Source organism: Aythya ferina, assembly GCF_964211825.1.
Source record: "Aythya ferina genome assembly, chromosome: 6".
NCBI classification, from domain to species: domain Eukaryota; kingdom Metazoa; phylum Chordata; class Aves; order Anseriformes; family Anatidae; genus Aythya; species Aythya ferina.
The window spans coordinates 18,066,816-18,082,064 of NC_140303.1; the positions used below are offsets into that span (position 1 = coordinate 18,066,816).

At 36.5% G+C, this 15,249-nt stretch overlaps 2 protein-coding genes across 2 annotated transcripts in view; both read left to right on the forward strand.

The window, feature by feature from the left end:
• TTN (titin) overlaps window positions 1-15,249 on the forward strand; it is a 243,431-nt gene that overhangs the window by 120,994 nt on the left and 107,188 nt on the right. The window contains exons 150-166 of the mRNA XM_084523042.1: window positions 205-285; window positions 642-725; window positions 1,044-1,193; window positions 1,958-2,962; window positions 3,070-3,153; window positions 4,331-4,414; window positions 5,428-5,511; window positions 8,750-8,833; window positions 9,089-9,199; window positions 9,505-9,744; window positions 9,952-10,050; window positions 10,316-10,399; window positions 11,065-11,145; window positions 11,518-11,613; window positions 12,237-12,311; window positions 13,220-13,300; window positions 14,794-14,898. Of these exons, the coding sequence (XP_084379168.1) occupies window positions 205-285; window positions 642-725; window positions 1,044-1,193; window positions 1,958-2,962; window positions 3,070-3,153; window positions 4,331-4,414; window positions 5,428-5,511; window positions 8,750-8,833; window positions 9,089-9,199; window positions 9,505-9,744; window positions 9,952-10,050; window positions 10,316-10,399; window positions 11,065-11,145; window positions 11,518-11,613; window positions 12,237-12,311; window positions 13,220-13,300; window positions 14,794-14,898 (2,628 nt within the window). The remainder of the gene's footprint in view (window positions 1-204; window positions 286-641; window positions 726-1,043; window positions 1,194-1,957; window positions 2,963-3,069; window positions 3,154-4,330; window positions 4,415-5,427; window positions 5,512-8,749; window positions 8,834-9,088; window positions 9,200-9,504; window positions 9,745-9,951; window positions 10,051-10,315; window positions 10,400-11,064; window positions 11,146-11,517; window positions 11,614-12,236; window positions 12,312-13,219; window positions 13,301-14,793; window positions 14,899-15,249) is intronic.
• LOC311438796 (uncharacterized protein) lies at window positions 5,553-9,696 on the forward strand. Its single transcript, XM_084523678.1, has 3 exons — window positions 5,553-5,877; window positions 6,207-6,332; window positions 7,653-9,696. Exons 1-3 carry the CDS (start codon window positions 5,628-5,630, stop codon window positions 7,877-7,879), a joined length of 603 nt encoding a protein of 200 aa, XP_084379804.1. The 5' UTR covers window positions 5,553-5,627; the 3' UTR covers window positions 7,880-9,696.

Consider the following 15,249-nt stretch of genomic DNA (forward strand, 5'->3'; position numbering starts at 1 on the left):
TTTGACACCGTAGAAGACAATACCCAAGTCCCTTGTGGAGATTTTCTTCTGTTGTCTGAGGTTTTTCAAGTGAACAAACGTGTTGTTTTCCAACGTGGAAAAAGATAATCCTTGTAACTGGAGTACTCACTAACACTATTCTGCTGTTGTTCTTTAATGCTGCTCATGAAATTCTTATAGTAAAAGTTACTAATATTTTTCAAGTGCCTGAGGTACCAAAGAAAGTGGTCACAGAAGAGATTTCAGTCAAAGTACCAAAGAAGCCAGAACCTCCACCAGCTAAAGGTAACTGCTGTAAACAATGAATGACAGAAAAACCCTTTGTGTATAATTTTAATAAATTAGTGTATTATTTTAATAAATGGTTATTTTCTTGTATTATAATGTTCTATATTTGTTGCTGTTGTTTAAATTGTACCTTTTATATGTGTGAGAGAGATAAACAGAGAAGCTAACCTATTTGTAGCCCGTAAAAGACCATTACCTCAGAGAATATTTTCTGTAGGAATACAAAAAAAGTCGATATTTACATCCAAAACCACTGATGTTGTTATGTCCCTGAGTTTTACTTTTTATGTCCCAAGTGCTAAAGACACTCTGTTTGAATTTCATACAAATAACAGAAATTACTTTTTTTAAAGTGCCTGAAGTGCCCAAGAAAGTGGTTCCGGAAGAAAAAGTACACACTGAAGTTCCTAAAAAAACAGAACCTCCACCACCTAAAGGTACATTTTCAGTACTGATAAAATCACACAACATTTTTAATTGGTTTATCTGAATATAATCTTTTTTTTTAATTCTGTGTTATCCTCTTTGTTATATTCTAATATTTGTAGGTGTTACAGTTTGAGTTGTCATTCCTTGTGAATAACTTATTTAGCAACAACGGCTATTATTGGTGCACGTTGCGCAATATTAAAAACAAATAGACTATTTATGAGGGGTATTTTTTTTGATGTTGTCTGATAATTTTCTTTTTGGAGCCCCTTTTTAAGTCCAATTCTTCAAATTCCTGAAAGTAAAACAAATAAATATTTTTAAAGAACCTGAAGTGTCAAGGAAGCTTGTTCCAGAGAAGAAATTACCTGTTCCTAAAACACCAGAACCTGAGATTTTGCCTAAAGAACCAGAACCTGTGGTTGTCCCAGAACCAGAGGCTGTACCTGAAGAACCGAAACCTCTACTAGAGAAAGGTAAATGTCAACATTAAAAAAATAATAAGAGCAATATTTTCCTCTTTTCTTAAACGCTGTGGTTTTCCAGGTCTTCTGTCTTCTGAGAGACAGGACTGTATTTGTTCTATGTATCTGCATATCTGCGTGAAATAGGCATACATGGGTCTTTTTGAAGAATAGCGACAAATTCAGCATGTCTGAATTACCTGCATTTTTCACTTCAGTTCTTCTTACTGTTTTGGATTATTCTTACCATTCTATTATTCTTACCATTACTACATGCTTTGGTTCATGAAAACGACCATAACTAATATTTTTCAAGTTACAGTAGTAAAAGAGGAGAAACTATCCATTATAATAGCTAGGAACAGAACATACCAATACACTTGAAATATCAGAAGCTCCACCAAGAAAAGCTGGATGCCATCACTGATGATTCTTGAGTCTTCAGCTTATTACCTGCAAAGTTATTAATATCTTTTGTCCTGTCTACTTTGTTTGTAAATGTTGTGAATTCTACATAGAGCTTAAGATATACTGTCAGTGCATGTGCATGCTTACATGTGTGGGGGCATGAGGTATGTATGTGTGTGTATTTGAAGGAAGAAAAGACAAAATGTGTAGTCTCCATCCTTAAAAAGGCTAACATAAATGCTTGGTACCTCATACGTTTTTAATGTTTCCATTCCAATTGTCTTTTTATGTTTTATGATTTACTTAAAGTACGTATATGTGTCTGAGCAACTGTTAATTTGGAACTAATATCTTTTATGTACATGAAGTGGTCAAGACAACTGTTCTAGAAAAGAAAGTACCTGTTGCAGTTTCACGAAAACCAAAGGACATTGCAGGACCCCCCAAAATAAAACACTTTGTGGAACCTCAAGAACCAGAACCTGTGACAGTGGCCCAAAAACCAGTGCATGCTGTGTCACCTGAGGTTACAAAGTCTGTTGTGGCACCCCAAGAAACAGAGAGTTTTGTGGCATCTGAGGAGCCTGAGACTGTCTTGGCACACCGAAAAGCAGAAACTGTTGCAGCACCTGAGGAAACAGAGCCAGTTGTGGCAGCCCAAAAAACATTACGTGTTGTGGTGCCTGAGAAAACAGACCTTACTGTGGTACCTGAGGAACCTAAGCTTGATATGGCACCCCAAGAACTAAAGCATGGTGTGATATCCCCAAAACAAAAGCCTGTTATGGTAGCCAGAAAAACAGAGCATGTTGATTTACCTGAGAAACGAGACCTTGCTGTGGTACCTGAGAAACCCATTCCTGATGTGGCACCCCAAAAAATAAAGCATGGTGTGATGCACTCAAAACAGAAGGCTACTGTGGAACCCCCCAAATTGGAGCCATTCATGGTCCCTGAGGAACCTGAGATCACTGTGGTACCTGATGACTCAGAGGCAGCTGCAGCACCCCCAAAAGCAGAGCACATTGTGATGCTCCCCAAAACAAAATTTCTTGTGGCACCCCAAAAAGCCGAGCTTGTTGTGAAAGCTGAAGAAACAGAGTTTGTTGGAGATTTCCAAAAATCAAAGCCTACTGCAGTGTCACAAAAATCAAAGCCTGTTGCAGTGCAAGACAAGCCAGAACCTGTTATGGTGCCTAAGGAATCAGAACAAATTTTGGCACCCAGAAAACCAAAGAATTTTATAGCTCTTCAAAAACCGAAGCCTGAAGTGGCACCTGAGAAGCCAGAGCCTGAACCACCACTGGCCAAGACGGCTGAAAAGCCAGAGATTGTTGCCATACATAAAAAACAAGCAGCTCCACAAGCTAAAGGTACATTTTATGAATAGGATGTCTATTCTTTCTCTCAAGTATAGTATGTTTCACTGCTCACACGAAAGCTTAATACGAATAACTAAAATATACTAATATCTTTAAAGAGCCTGTAATGCCTGAGAAGGCTGTCCCAGAAGAGAAAATTGCTGTAGCTGTTCCTGAAAAATCAGAACCTCCATCAGCCAGAGGTACATATTATCATGAATATATGGTAGACACACCTAATCTTCTTAAATATGATTTTAACCTCTTTTGTCATTTTGAACCTTAGATTTTAAGTTGTGCTTGCTGCTACAAATCACAATGAGCATGTTTGTGACAGATTGTTATTTCACAAGATTTCACATCTTCTATGTTTCAGTCTGTGTACGTATGTTTAAATGTATTTGAATTGTAAAATGAATTACACTAATATCTTTGAAGTGCCTGAGAGGGCTGTCCCAAAGGAGAAATTTTCCAATGGTGTACCTAAAAAAACAGGAGCTCCACTTGCTAAAGGTATATGTCATAATGAGCACCATCATAGGAATGGTGGCTTTGTTGTTACTGTCTGTCTGTTTGTGTATTTGTCTTATTTATTTATATATTTTTTTAATGAATCCCATTTTAAATTGATCTTTTATTGTCATACTCTAGCACTGAAAATGTGTGAGAGATGTACCGGATATGAATTAATATGCAAGGTTCTCAAATGAGGACTTTATTTTCTCAGAATACTAAGCTGAAAGATGTTAAAGTTGAAATACTCAAAACCTGTATGCATAACAATTTGATGCACTGCTTCACTATTTCATTACATTTAGAAAGTCCCAAATACTGTCTAGAAAAGTAAACATTTTCTCAGGCACCAGATTCCATCCATCCAAAACACAAGGATATAATTCAAGTGAAGTGCTATTTGCCTCTGATGATGTTGAGAGTATTTAAATATTATAAGTATTTTAAATGAATATTACATGAAATAGCTATAAGGAGCATATAGTGTATATTGAAAAAAGAAATGAAAAGATGACAATCAAAGCATACCCAAGCCCATAGCCAACAGTCATGAATGCTATGCAACAGACCTTCAAGTACAGTTGGATTCTATAAATGAGTTTCTGACCAGCTGTTAGAAAGATGGGGTGTGTTTTCTGCATTTTCACCTTGCCTCAAAAACTGAAACTAAACAAAGACTTCCCATCTCCTGCATGACATCTTTGACACCCTTGGCATTCCATGTGTGTGAAGCAAAGCATAACTGGTGACTGAGTGTAAGCACAGCGCTTTCTCAGGGAAGACTGTATGCGCATGTTATTGATTGTCTTATTGTTTCATATACATCTGTACAGCCCACAAAACTAAAATATACTGATATCTTTGAAGTGCCCAAGGTACCCAAGAAGGCTGTTCTGGAAGAACCCATACCTGTAGCTGTGCCAAAAAAGCCAGAACCTGCACCAGCTCGAGGTACTTGTTGCCCTGCACATAGACCCAAACAAGACTGTTTCTTACTATCTGAAATGTTACTGCTGAAATCTGATATCCTGTCCATTTATGATTACCTGAAATTTCCAAGTCCTGTGTGTGAATTGGGAATTCAATCTATTTAGTATTTTTTGTGAACAACCCAAAAGATATTTTGAATGCACTGTTTCACTTTCATATTCTAAATCTTCAGACACAAAAATTTGATTTTTAAAATTTGATCTTTTTTTTTTTTTTTTTTTTTTAAGAGTATTGCCTAACAATATCTAAAATTGACAATGCAGATGTCCCCATGGCTATTTTGACAGCCTCAGTGACTGTGTATTATAAGCATGAGTCTTTCAGAATTTAAAAAACAAAACAAGTTACTCAGAAATGCACATACGAAGGGAGTTATAAGAACTGATAGCATATTAAGTGCTTAAAGAAATATCTGATCTTTTCAGAGAATGTAGTGAAGAAGGAATGGTTATAAAATCCAGTGAACCATGTTAGCTGTGGGAGTTGCCACAGTGAGAGGAGAATTGAGGGATGAGAACTACTCAAGATAAGAAAATAAACCAGTGAAGTGGAAAGTATAAACAAAGAATGGAAACAGAGAAGGGCAGGAATAGAGATGAAGGAAAACCAGTGGGATTTCTGTTCCTCTCTTTATCAATGCCTGTATGAGGAATGACAATAGATAAGGTATGGGCTGAGGTTGTTCCCAGAGAACCATCAGATCCCAGCAGGGCTGAGAATGACAGTGTCTCTTTGCTGGAGGGAAAGCTGCTGAGTAATAAGGGAGGGGTACCCTTATTCTCACCTCGCCCTTGAGTCGTACATAAATACAGGCACTCTGTATCTGTTTGGGTTTTTGTGAGCAAGTGAGGGAGAGATGAGGTTGATACCATGAGACCAGTTTGGTTATTTTCTTGAGGGCACCTTTCATTTACGTTTCACTGTTCATCATTCTGTTCAATGTATAAGACTGACTGTTACTAATATCTTTAAAGCGCCTGAAGTGCCCAGGAAGGCTATTCGTGAGGAAAAAATACCTGTGGCCATTGCCAAAGCTCCAGAGCCTCCAGCACCAAGAGGTACCTGACTTCATGGATAGCTTGACAAAGAAGATACTTTATCTCCTTCTCTTAAGTGTTGTCCTACTCTCTCTTGGCCTGTCCTTGTCTTAAATCTGAGACTTGGAAAGTTATGCATGCTGGGCATACTGTGCAGTGCGTGTCAGGTTTTGAACAGGCTTTTGTGGTGTTCAGTGTCTGCGCTGCCCTGTTTTTTGTTCCTACTTGGCATGTCTTTTCAGCAATGTAAAATGAAACACACTAATATCTTTGAAGTGCATGAGATGCCGGAGGCAGAGGTCTCAGAAGAGGAAGAGGTGGAAGAAGTACCAGAGGAAGCAGTAGCAGTTGCTGAGCCTGGAGAGCCGGAAGCTCCTCCAGCTGAAGGTATATGGTGGTGTCCCAAAGTGCCTGCCGTGCTCTCGGTGTTGACACAGTACTGACTGCTCTTTGCCCCTCTGCCCCTTAGGGAGGGGTGTGAGCAGCTTTTAGCCATGCTGTGTCTAGATGAGCCTGTATGGGCCTGTGGCAGAGGGTGGGGCTGGTTGGCAAATGCTCTGTCATAAGCCCCCACTCGTGCTCTTTGTTGCAAGTAGTCTACCTGAAGGAAGTGGTGTTGTCTGAAAAGGACTCTTCCTTTCCTGCTTCATTGCTTGCCATTAAGCTGTTTGCTGATCTTTGTCCCTGTCAAGTAAAAGGAACTAATATCTTTAAAGTGCCTGATGTGGTTGAGGAGGAAGAGCCAGAAGAGGAGGTGTCAGTGGTTGTTCCCCAAAAGCCTGTGGCAGTGCCTAAGAAGCCTGTGGCTGTGCCAAAGAAACCAGATGTTCCAGAAGCTAAAGGTACATTTGTGAGAAGAGCTGCTTTATATTTTAGTATCTTGATTGATACTTTATAATTTCTTATTACCCACTATTTTTGTGTAAGATTTCTTATGCGCATCCATCCCCAGCTTCTACTGTGTGTAAGGCTGCATATGTGATTAACCAACCAGTCACTAGATGAAACGCAATTTTTAGAAAAAGCTAATCTCTTTGATTCTGTCATCAGTTTTATGATCTTTTGTATTTTTTCTAAACTGCGAATTTAAGAGAAAATATCTTTAAAGTGCTTAAGGTGCCCAAGAAAGCTGTCCCACAAGAAAAAACACCTGTTGCTGAACCCAAAAAAACAGAACTACTGCCATCCAAAGGTATATATCATCATTATAGTATCATCATTAGAAATAAACATAATGTTCTTCTGCAGTTAAATTGAACTAACTTTATGAATTATGCTCTGAGATACATGCTTAATTAATATGAAGTGGAGGGGCAAAAATGTGGCATGCATTACAGATAAATCTAGTTCATTAAAGAGTATCATCAGCTTTCTGATCTTCTTGTAAACTTTAAAAATGAAGATATTCAGAATGATTACTTTAAAGAGTATAAAATGTTGTTCTGAAAAGCAGTCTGAAAATGTGGCTTCAGTTTAACATACATAATTTAGCGCCCCAGAATCTCTCAATAATCATTATTAATAGATGAGAGCAGCTGTATCAGTTCTCTATCTCTTTAAAGGTGAGTAAATTCCACTAAACTGGAGGTAGACTTACTACTGAAAGAATGGATATATCTGCTGATTATTCTGTTAGCACATGAAAGGGCCATTCATTAATATCAGCCAAAAGAGAGGAGAGAAAGTACACATTTCTGTAGGAAGAGGGATCTGCAAACACAGAACTCTGGAAAACAGAAAATGAAAAGGAGATAAAACTAGTGGAAGTAACAGAGGAAAAAGGAGATTAATAGTTAAAGCAAATGGAAATTTTGTTAACAGTTGAAACAGTTGACAAAGCAGTCATGAATGCTATGCAACAGACCTTCAAGTACAGTTGGATTCTATAAATGAGTTTCTGACCAGCTGTTAGAAAGATGGGGTGTGTTTTCTGCATTTTCACCTTGCCTCAAAAACTGAAACTAAACAAAGACTTCCCATCTCCTGCATGACATCTTTGACACCCTTGGCATTCCATGTGTGTGAAGCAAAGCATAACTGGTGACTGAATGTAAGCACAGCGCTTTCTCAGGGAAGACTGTATGCGCATGTTATTGATTGTCTTATTGTTTCATATACATCTGTACAGCCCACAAAACTAAAATATACTGATATCTTTGAAGTGCCCAAGGTACCCAAGAAGGCTGTTCTGGAAGAACCCATACCTGTAGCTGTGCCAAAAAAGCCAGAACCTGCACCAGCTCGAGGTACTTGTTGCCCTGCACATAGACCCAAACAAGACTGTTTCTTACTATCTGAAATGTTACTGCTGAAATCTGATATCCTGTCCATTTATGATTACCTGAAATTTCCAAGTCCTGTGTGTGAATTGGGAATTCAATCTATTTAGTATTTTTTGTGAACAACCCAAAAGATATTTTGAATGCACTGTTTCACTTTCATATTCTAAATCTTCAGACACAAAAATTTGATTTTTAAAATTTGATCTTTTTTTTTTTTTTTTTTTTTTAAGAGTATTGCCTAACAATATCTAAAATTGACAATGCAGATGTCCCCATGGCTATTTTGACAGCCTCAGTGACTGTGTATTATAAGCATGAGTCTTTCAGAATTTAAAAAACAAAACAAGTTACTCAGAAATGCACATACGAAGGGAGTTATAAGAACTGATAGCATATTAAGTGCTTAAAGAAATATCTGATCTTTTCAGAGAATGTAGTGAAGAAGGAATGGTTATAAAATCCAGTGAACCATGTTAGCTGTGGGAGTTGCCACAGTGAGAGGAGAATTGAGGGATGAGAACTACTCAAGATAAGAAAATAAACCAGTGAAGTGGAAAGTATAAACAAAGAATGGAAACAGAGAAGGGCAGGAATAGAGATGAAGGAAAACCAGTGGGATTTCTGTTCCTCTCTTTATCAATGCCTGTATGAGGAATGACAATAGATAAGGTATGGGCTGAGGTTGTTCCCAGAGAACCATCAGATCCCAGCAGGGCTGAGAATGACAGTGTCTCTTTGCTGGAGGGAAAGCTGCTGAGTAATAAGGGAGGGGTACCCTTATTCTCACCTCGCCCTTGAGTCGTACATAAATACAGGCACTCTGTATCTGTTTGGGTTTTTGTGAGCAAGTGAGGGAGAGATGAGGTTGATACCATGAGACCAGTTTGGTTATTTTCTTGAGGGCACCTTTCATTTACGTTTCACTGTTCATCATTCTGTTCAATGTATAAGACTGACTGTTACTAATATCTTTAAAGCGCCTGAAGTGCCCAGGAAGGCTATTCGTGAGGAAAAAATACCTGTGGCCATTGCCAAAGCTCCAGAGCCTCCAGCACCAAGAGGTACCTGACTTCATGGATAGCTTGACAAAGAAGATACTTTATCTCCTTCTCTTAAGTGTTGTCCTACTCTCTCTTGGCCTGTCCTTGTCTTAAATCTGAGACTTGCAAAGTTATGCATGCTGGGCATACTGTGCAGTGCGTGTCAGGTTTTGAACAGGCTTTTGTGGTGTTCAGTGTCTGCACTGCCCTGTTTTTTGTTCCTACTTGGCATGTCTTTTCAGCAATGTAAAATGAAACACACTAATATCTTTGAAGTGCATGAGATGCCGGAGGCAGAGGTCTCAGAAGAGGAAGAGGTGGAAGAAGTACCAGAGGAAGCAGTAGCAGTTGCTGAGCCTGGAGAGCCGGAAGCTCCTCCAGCTGAAGGTATATGGTGGTGTCCCAAAGTGCCTGCCGTGCTCTCGGTGTTGACACAGTACTGACTGCTCTTTGCCCCTCTGCCCCTTAGGGAGGGGTGTGAGCAGCTTTTAGCCATGCTGTGTCTAGATGAGCCTGTATGGGCCTGTGGCAGAGGGTGGGGCTGGTTGGCAAATGCTCTGTCATAAGCCCCCACTCGTGCTCTTTGTTGCAAGTAGTCTACCTGAAGGAAGTGGTGTTGTCTGAAAAGGACTCTTCCTTTCCTGCTTCATTGCTTGCCATTAAGCTGTTTGCTGATCTTTGTCCCTGTCAAGTAAAAGGAACTAATATCTTTAAAGTGCCTGATGTGGTTGAGGAGGAAGAGCCAGAAGAGGAGGTGTCAGTGGTTGTTCCCCAAAAGCCTGTGGCAGTGCCTAAGAAGCCTGTGGCGGTGCACAAGCCGCCTGTGGCTGTGCCCAAGAAGCCTGTGGCAGTGCCTAAGAAGCCTGTTGCTGTGCCGAAAGTAACGGAACCTATGCCTGTTCTTAAAAAACATGAAGTTCTTCCAGTTAAAGGTACATATATCAATGACTGAGGCCATCCTTTTTTCTATTCTTTCCATTCAACTTTATAGGAAGTACTTAGATATCTGAGTGTGTAATGTTACTGAAGCTTTTATTCTTCATATGTTGAATCTCTTCCTCATCATTGAACTTTTCAGTATTGTGCATATATATGCATTTTATATTCACAAAAATGAAAATTAACTAATGTTTTTAAAGCCCCTGAAGTGACACAGAAAACTGTCCCAGAAGAGAAGGTGATTCTTGCAACACCTAAAAAGCCAGAATTTAAACAGCCAGAGCCTCCTGCAACCAAAGGTACATATTGCTAGGAGGTGCCTCCTGAAAATACATCCTTTCTATTCTTTTCCCTTTTCTTTGCTTATAACTCAGTACATAAAATGTGTCAGTTATATTACCTTGTTGACTACCCAGGGAAAGATCTTCTGTAGCATAAACACTCCTTAATTTTTATGGACTCTTATTCATTGTGATTTTCTGTGTTCTAGTTGTCTTTGTCTTTTTTATGTTGCGTACATATCTTTGTATACATGCATGTAAAAGAACCTAATATTTTTTAAAGTGCCTGTGGTGGCCAAGAAAGCTGTCCCAGAGGAGGAAATACCCATCGCTGTTCCTAAAATACCTGAACCACTACCAAGTGAAGGTAGTATAGGCCATCAAGGCTATTATCATAAAGATAATCATTTTTCCAGTTCTTCCAAACATAAGCTTTAAAAATAATTTGTCCTCTTTTTTGCCATTCTAGTGTTTGTAAGTTTTGTAAGTTTTTCATTTCATGTTTTAGATTATATCAGTCTGTTTCTTATATCTAATATTATATTCTCATATATGAGAGTAAAATATAGTTTTTTAAATTAAGTATTTTCACATGATTCTACATGGGATATTCTTAAGAATGAGTATCCTATATTATTCTCTTTTATACAATAATCAATTCTCACTAAATTCAAGTCTCTTGCAACCTACTGTTTGGTATTCTATTCATGTTGTAATCTAGAATGAACTGAGAACATATACCATTTTTATTCTTTCCAGTAACAAATACTCATCCACAAATTTAATATTTAATTTATGTTGTATGCATAAAAAACACTATTATTCACACAACATTTAGTTAAACTTACGTATAAATAGTTTTCTCAAGGCATGCACTAACTGCAGAGGTAGCAGTATAAACAGATTCTGAATATCCTAACGTGTTATTTGTCTGTGTATATTGAAGTAGTGTTCTTTTTAGTGATATTTGCATGTTCATGTGAAATGATCTTATCATTGGAAACTTACACCAGTTATCAATGTTCTTTAAAGAATATGAAATCTTAAAGGAAGTTGAACTTGAAGAAACAGAAGAAATTTCAGTTGCGGAAGTAGAGGCTTTGCCAGTTGAAGGTATACAAAGTACCTAGAGGCTTTCACACACCTTTTATTTTTGTGCATTATTATTTTTTTCTTGCTGTGTTGTATGTGTACCTGTATGCTCTTATTTTAGTTGCTTTCTCTTTGTTTCCTGTCAACTGGAGTCTTATCGTTTTGTTTCCCACATTTATTCTCATGTTATTAACGTGTTTCTTTTTTTATATCAACTTGAATATTTGTGTTGCGTGCAAGCTACAAAGCAATAGCTCTTTTATACTCCAATTAATTGTGTGATTTTTTCATTAACTTAATTGAAAATGGAAAATTACCATCTTTATATTTGCACTCTTCACACACCTACTGTGGTAGTGAGTTTATATTAAATCTACCTAATGTTATTTAAAGCGCCGGAGCCTGAAAAGAAGCTTCCTGAAAAGCGAAAACCAGCAGCACCTACTCCACCAACAGAAGATATTAAATTGGCAAAAGAACTACTTAAAGGTATAAGCATCTAAATCCACCATTAACAATGGGGATTCAAGCATATAATCCTTTTTTTAATTATACTGATGAATCTTGAAAAGCGTGCTTTAAAACATATCACCGTGGTTCTTTTTTATTATTTTTTTTTATTATTCTAATGGTTCGTCTTACTAATGCTAAAGCCTGTATGAATTTTCACCATATTTTGCATATATATTTTTCACTTCACCAGTGTCATGCCAAGTCAGTTTGCGTGGGTTCTTTTCAAAACTTATTGGTTAAATCCATGTATTTAAAAAAAATATATTTTGAAAGTTAACACATTCTTCTATTCTTAACATAATTCTGCTATCTATAACACAGTCTTGCAAATGAAAAGAACTACCAGCAATAATTTACTGGTGCTACTTTGTGAACATGGTTTTCAGATCAACTGTGATTCATCATACTTCTTCTAAACAGTTAATCAGCCAGAATCTTAACTTTGTAGCTCTTGTCTTTCTACTAGGTCAACAGTATTAATCAGTTGTTTGAATTTTTTGGAAAGTTTGAGTTTTTTTTTTTTTTTTTTTTTTTTTTTGTTGTTGTTGTTTTTTCATCTAATGACGTATATGATAAAATTCAAATAATTTTCTTTAAAGCTCCTGAATCAAAGAAGAAAGTTGTCACTGCAAAACCTGTTGAGTCTCCAAAACTGGAACCCCCACCTGCTAAAGGTACCTACCTAATAGAAGCATCTTACTTCATTGAAGCCTCTTTTGAGCCCAGAGTTGTAGTTTTCAGTATCCTCTTCAATTTGCTTAGAAATACCAAATGTTGTCTTTATTAGGTTGTAATTCGAGTGGACTCCAGTCTTGAATATATATGTTCATGTTATTGTATTTATGTTCACTTTAATTTCCCATCTTGATATTAACGAACTGCAAAAAAAAAGATAATCACAGAAGAGTAAGAAAGAGAGTGGTTTTATGAGTTTGTCTCTTGTGTAGATGTTCATTTCAGTTCTCTGCTTAAGGAGAAGTAAAAAGTACTATACTGTTTAAATGTGTATGGCATAGTTCAACCATTTGTCTGAAATGTAACTTAATTTTGTGAGAAGACAAATCAGAGTTGGCAATGAATTATGAATTGACCAAGCAGCTTTACAAGTATTCCCTTATATTTTTCATATGTACTGGGCCTTTAGACAAGCTGCTAAGCAGCACAGTAAACATATCTTGTTAATGCTGCTCAAAGTTTAGCAATTAAACTGACTGTATCTTTATGAGTATCGTAGATAGTGCAGATGAGTTACATAAACATGTAATTCAAGAGAAAAAGGTGATTAAAACGTAACTATAACTCTTTGAATACAAACTTTTCTAGTCTTGTTAGACCATATTTCTCTTTTGTTGTTTTGTATGAAAATTTACCTTTATGTATAAGTCTGTAAGGCAACTGAAAACAAATAATATGGAAAAAGGATTAAAAATAATCGATTTCAATCTCAGCAGTTTTACCTTTGCTTTGAATGTTCAGTAGTTGACCATCATTTTATTTGTGTGTGTTTGGAGTGGTTAGTTGTTGATTAGCTCTTACTACTGTTACGAACCTGTAATAAAATCTGGAATAATATTCTTTTAAGTTCCTGGACTTGTAAAGAAACCTCGCAAAGTAATTCCTGAAGTTACCCCACCACCAAAAGAAGAAGTTGTTTTGAAAAGAGGTATAGTAGCTTGTAGTGGTATAAAAGCCCAGCATATTAACATTGCTCAGTGTATTCCCCTAAATAACATTGCTTTGTATGGTGTGAAAAATTACATGAACAAAGTACTACTTCATGTATGTGTATTGGGGAAAGAGTTTATAGCTGCAGAGATGAAGCAAGAGTATCCCAAAGTCTAACAAATCCAAAGGATGTATGCTGAAAACAGGCAAGACACTGAAAACTGCTTCCCTATTATAGTTTTCTTCTGTTTTCCTGTTCCATGTAAAGCTTATGGAAAATTTCCACTGTCTTCAGCTTGTGGACACTTAAATATTTTCCAGCAATAGTGTAAATGTTCTTAAAAATCACATAAGTAAAACTGTATTCTCTTTTATGGTTTTCTTAAAAGTACTGCACCATTCCCAAGGGTTAGTTGGACTGTTGGACATCAGTCCTGTTTTCTGCAAAGTCTGGGGTCTTATGAATTACTTCGTGCTCAGTTACTGCTTAAAAAATAGGTAGCACTAATTCCCATTATCTTTGAAATATGGGCAGGGATCATTATTCATGCCCATGTACCTTGCAGCTCACCTTCTAATTTCAGACAGTCTAGTAAAACATAATGTTCATTTTTCTGACATGTCTCATCAGATGCCCAAAATGAATATCTGAGAGGACAATTATAAGTAAAATGAAAAACAGTCACAATAAAAATTTTTCTCCAAACACAACAAATTATTTAGCCTTCTTCCGTCACTTATGTCAATAGGAGTTTAATCCATAATCCTCTGTTTTGTCCCCTAAAATTGCCTGTAACTTCAGTTATTAAGGCATGATTATGTACACTAATTCATCATTCAAATGTTCTACATGACATTTTTGGCAGAAGAAGGCAAGGGACTGACAGGTCATTCAAATATTCTATACAGGCACTTGTCTGCTAACCAGAACTTCAAAGAATAAATCCAATATTTACTCAATGTAGATGCAAAAATACATTAAGAACAGTTCCTAAAATGTATTGAAAAGCAAGCATTAGGAAACTGAAGTGATGTTATTTAATCTAACACAGTTTTAATCTCATACTGGTTATGAGTTTGTAGATTAAAAATAACTTGACATGAAATGTCATTAACTAACCTACTTTATGCATATACGTGTGAATAGATCATGTTATTTTTTAAATCTCAGTATTATAATATCTTTTACTGTTTTTCCAAAATATATACACACCATATCTTTTCCATGAAGGTTCTACAATAAGAAATTTTATTCTATCATAGGCAGTTAACACTCACATCTTTTCTCTCAGAGGGAGTGGTCTTAAATAAGCATCTTTTTGCTCTAGATGACTTTGAATTTTAAAATGCTTTCATAATAGTATCTTACTAAGTATTTTATGTGCTTAGTTCTTTATTGTTGTTTACATATGTTTAGTCTTCTGTCCTGCTCACTATACTATTCTTTTGTTTATCTGTGCTTTAAAAACTGAAATTCCTTTTCTTTTAAAGTTCTTAAAAAGAAGCCAGAAGAGGAAGAAATTAAACCAGAGAAAGAACCTAAGCCTGAAGTTAAACCAGTACCTACACCAGTAGAAAAAATTAAGAAACCTGAAGGTATTAGTTTTCATTCAAATCTATCTGCTAAAACATAATGCCAAAAATAAATAAAAAATACAAAATAAATAAATCCCACAATATTCTCTGAAATTCAGAGTTCAAAATTATCTGATTTTTTAAATTCATATTTTAATGGGTGGCTGTTATGAACCTAATTGTGTGAATTAAAGCTTTGCTGGAAGCATATCCAAATTTGTCATCCACATTTCCATATTTGGATCTGGTTTCTGCATCATGTGATTACTTCTCATCTTCACTGTGTATAGTAGAGAACTTTACAAGTAATTTATAACACTGATAAAAATATAACTATGGTGAAATAGTTAATCCAAATATTCTTTAGCTAAG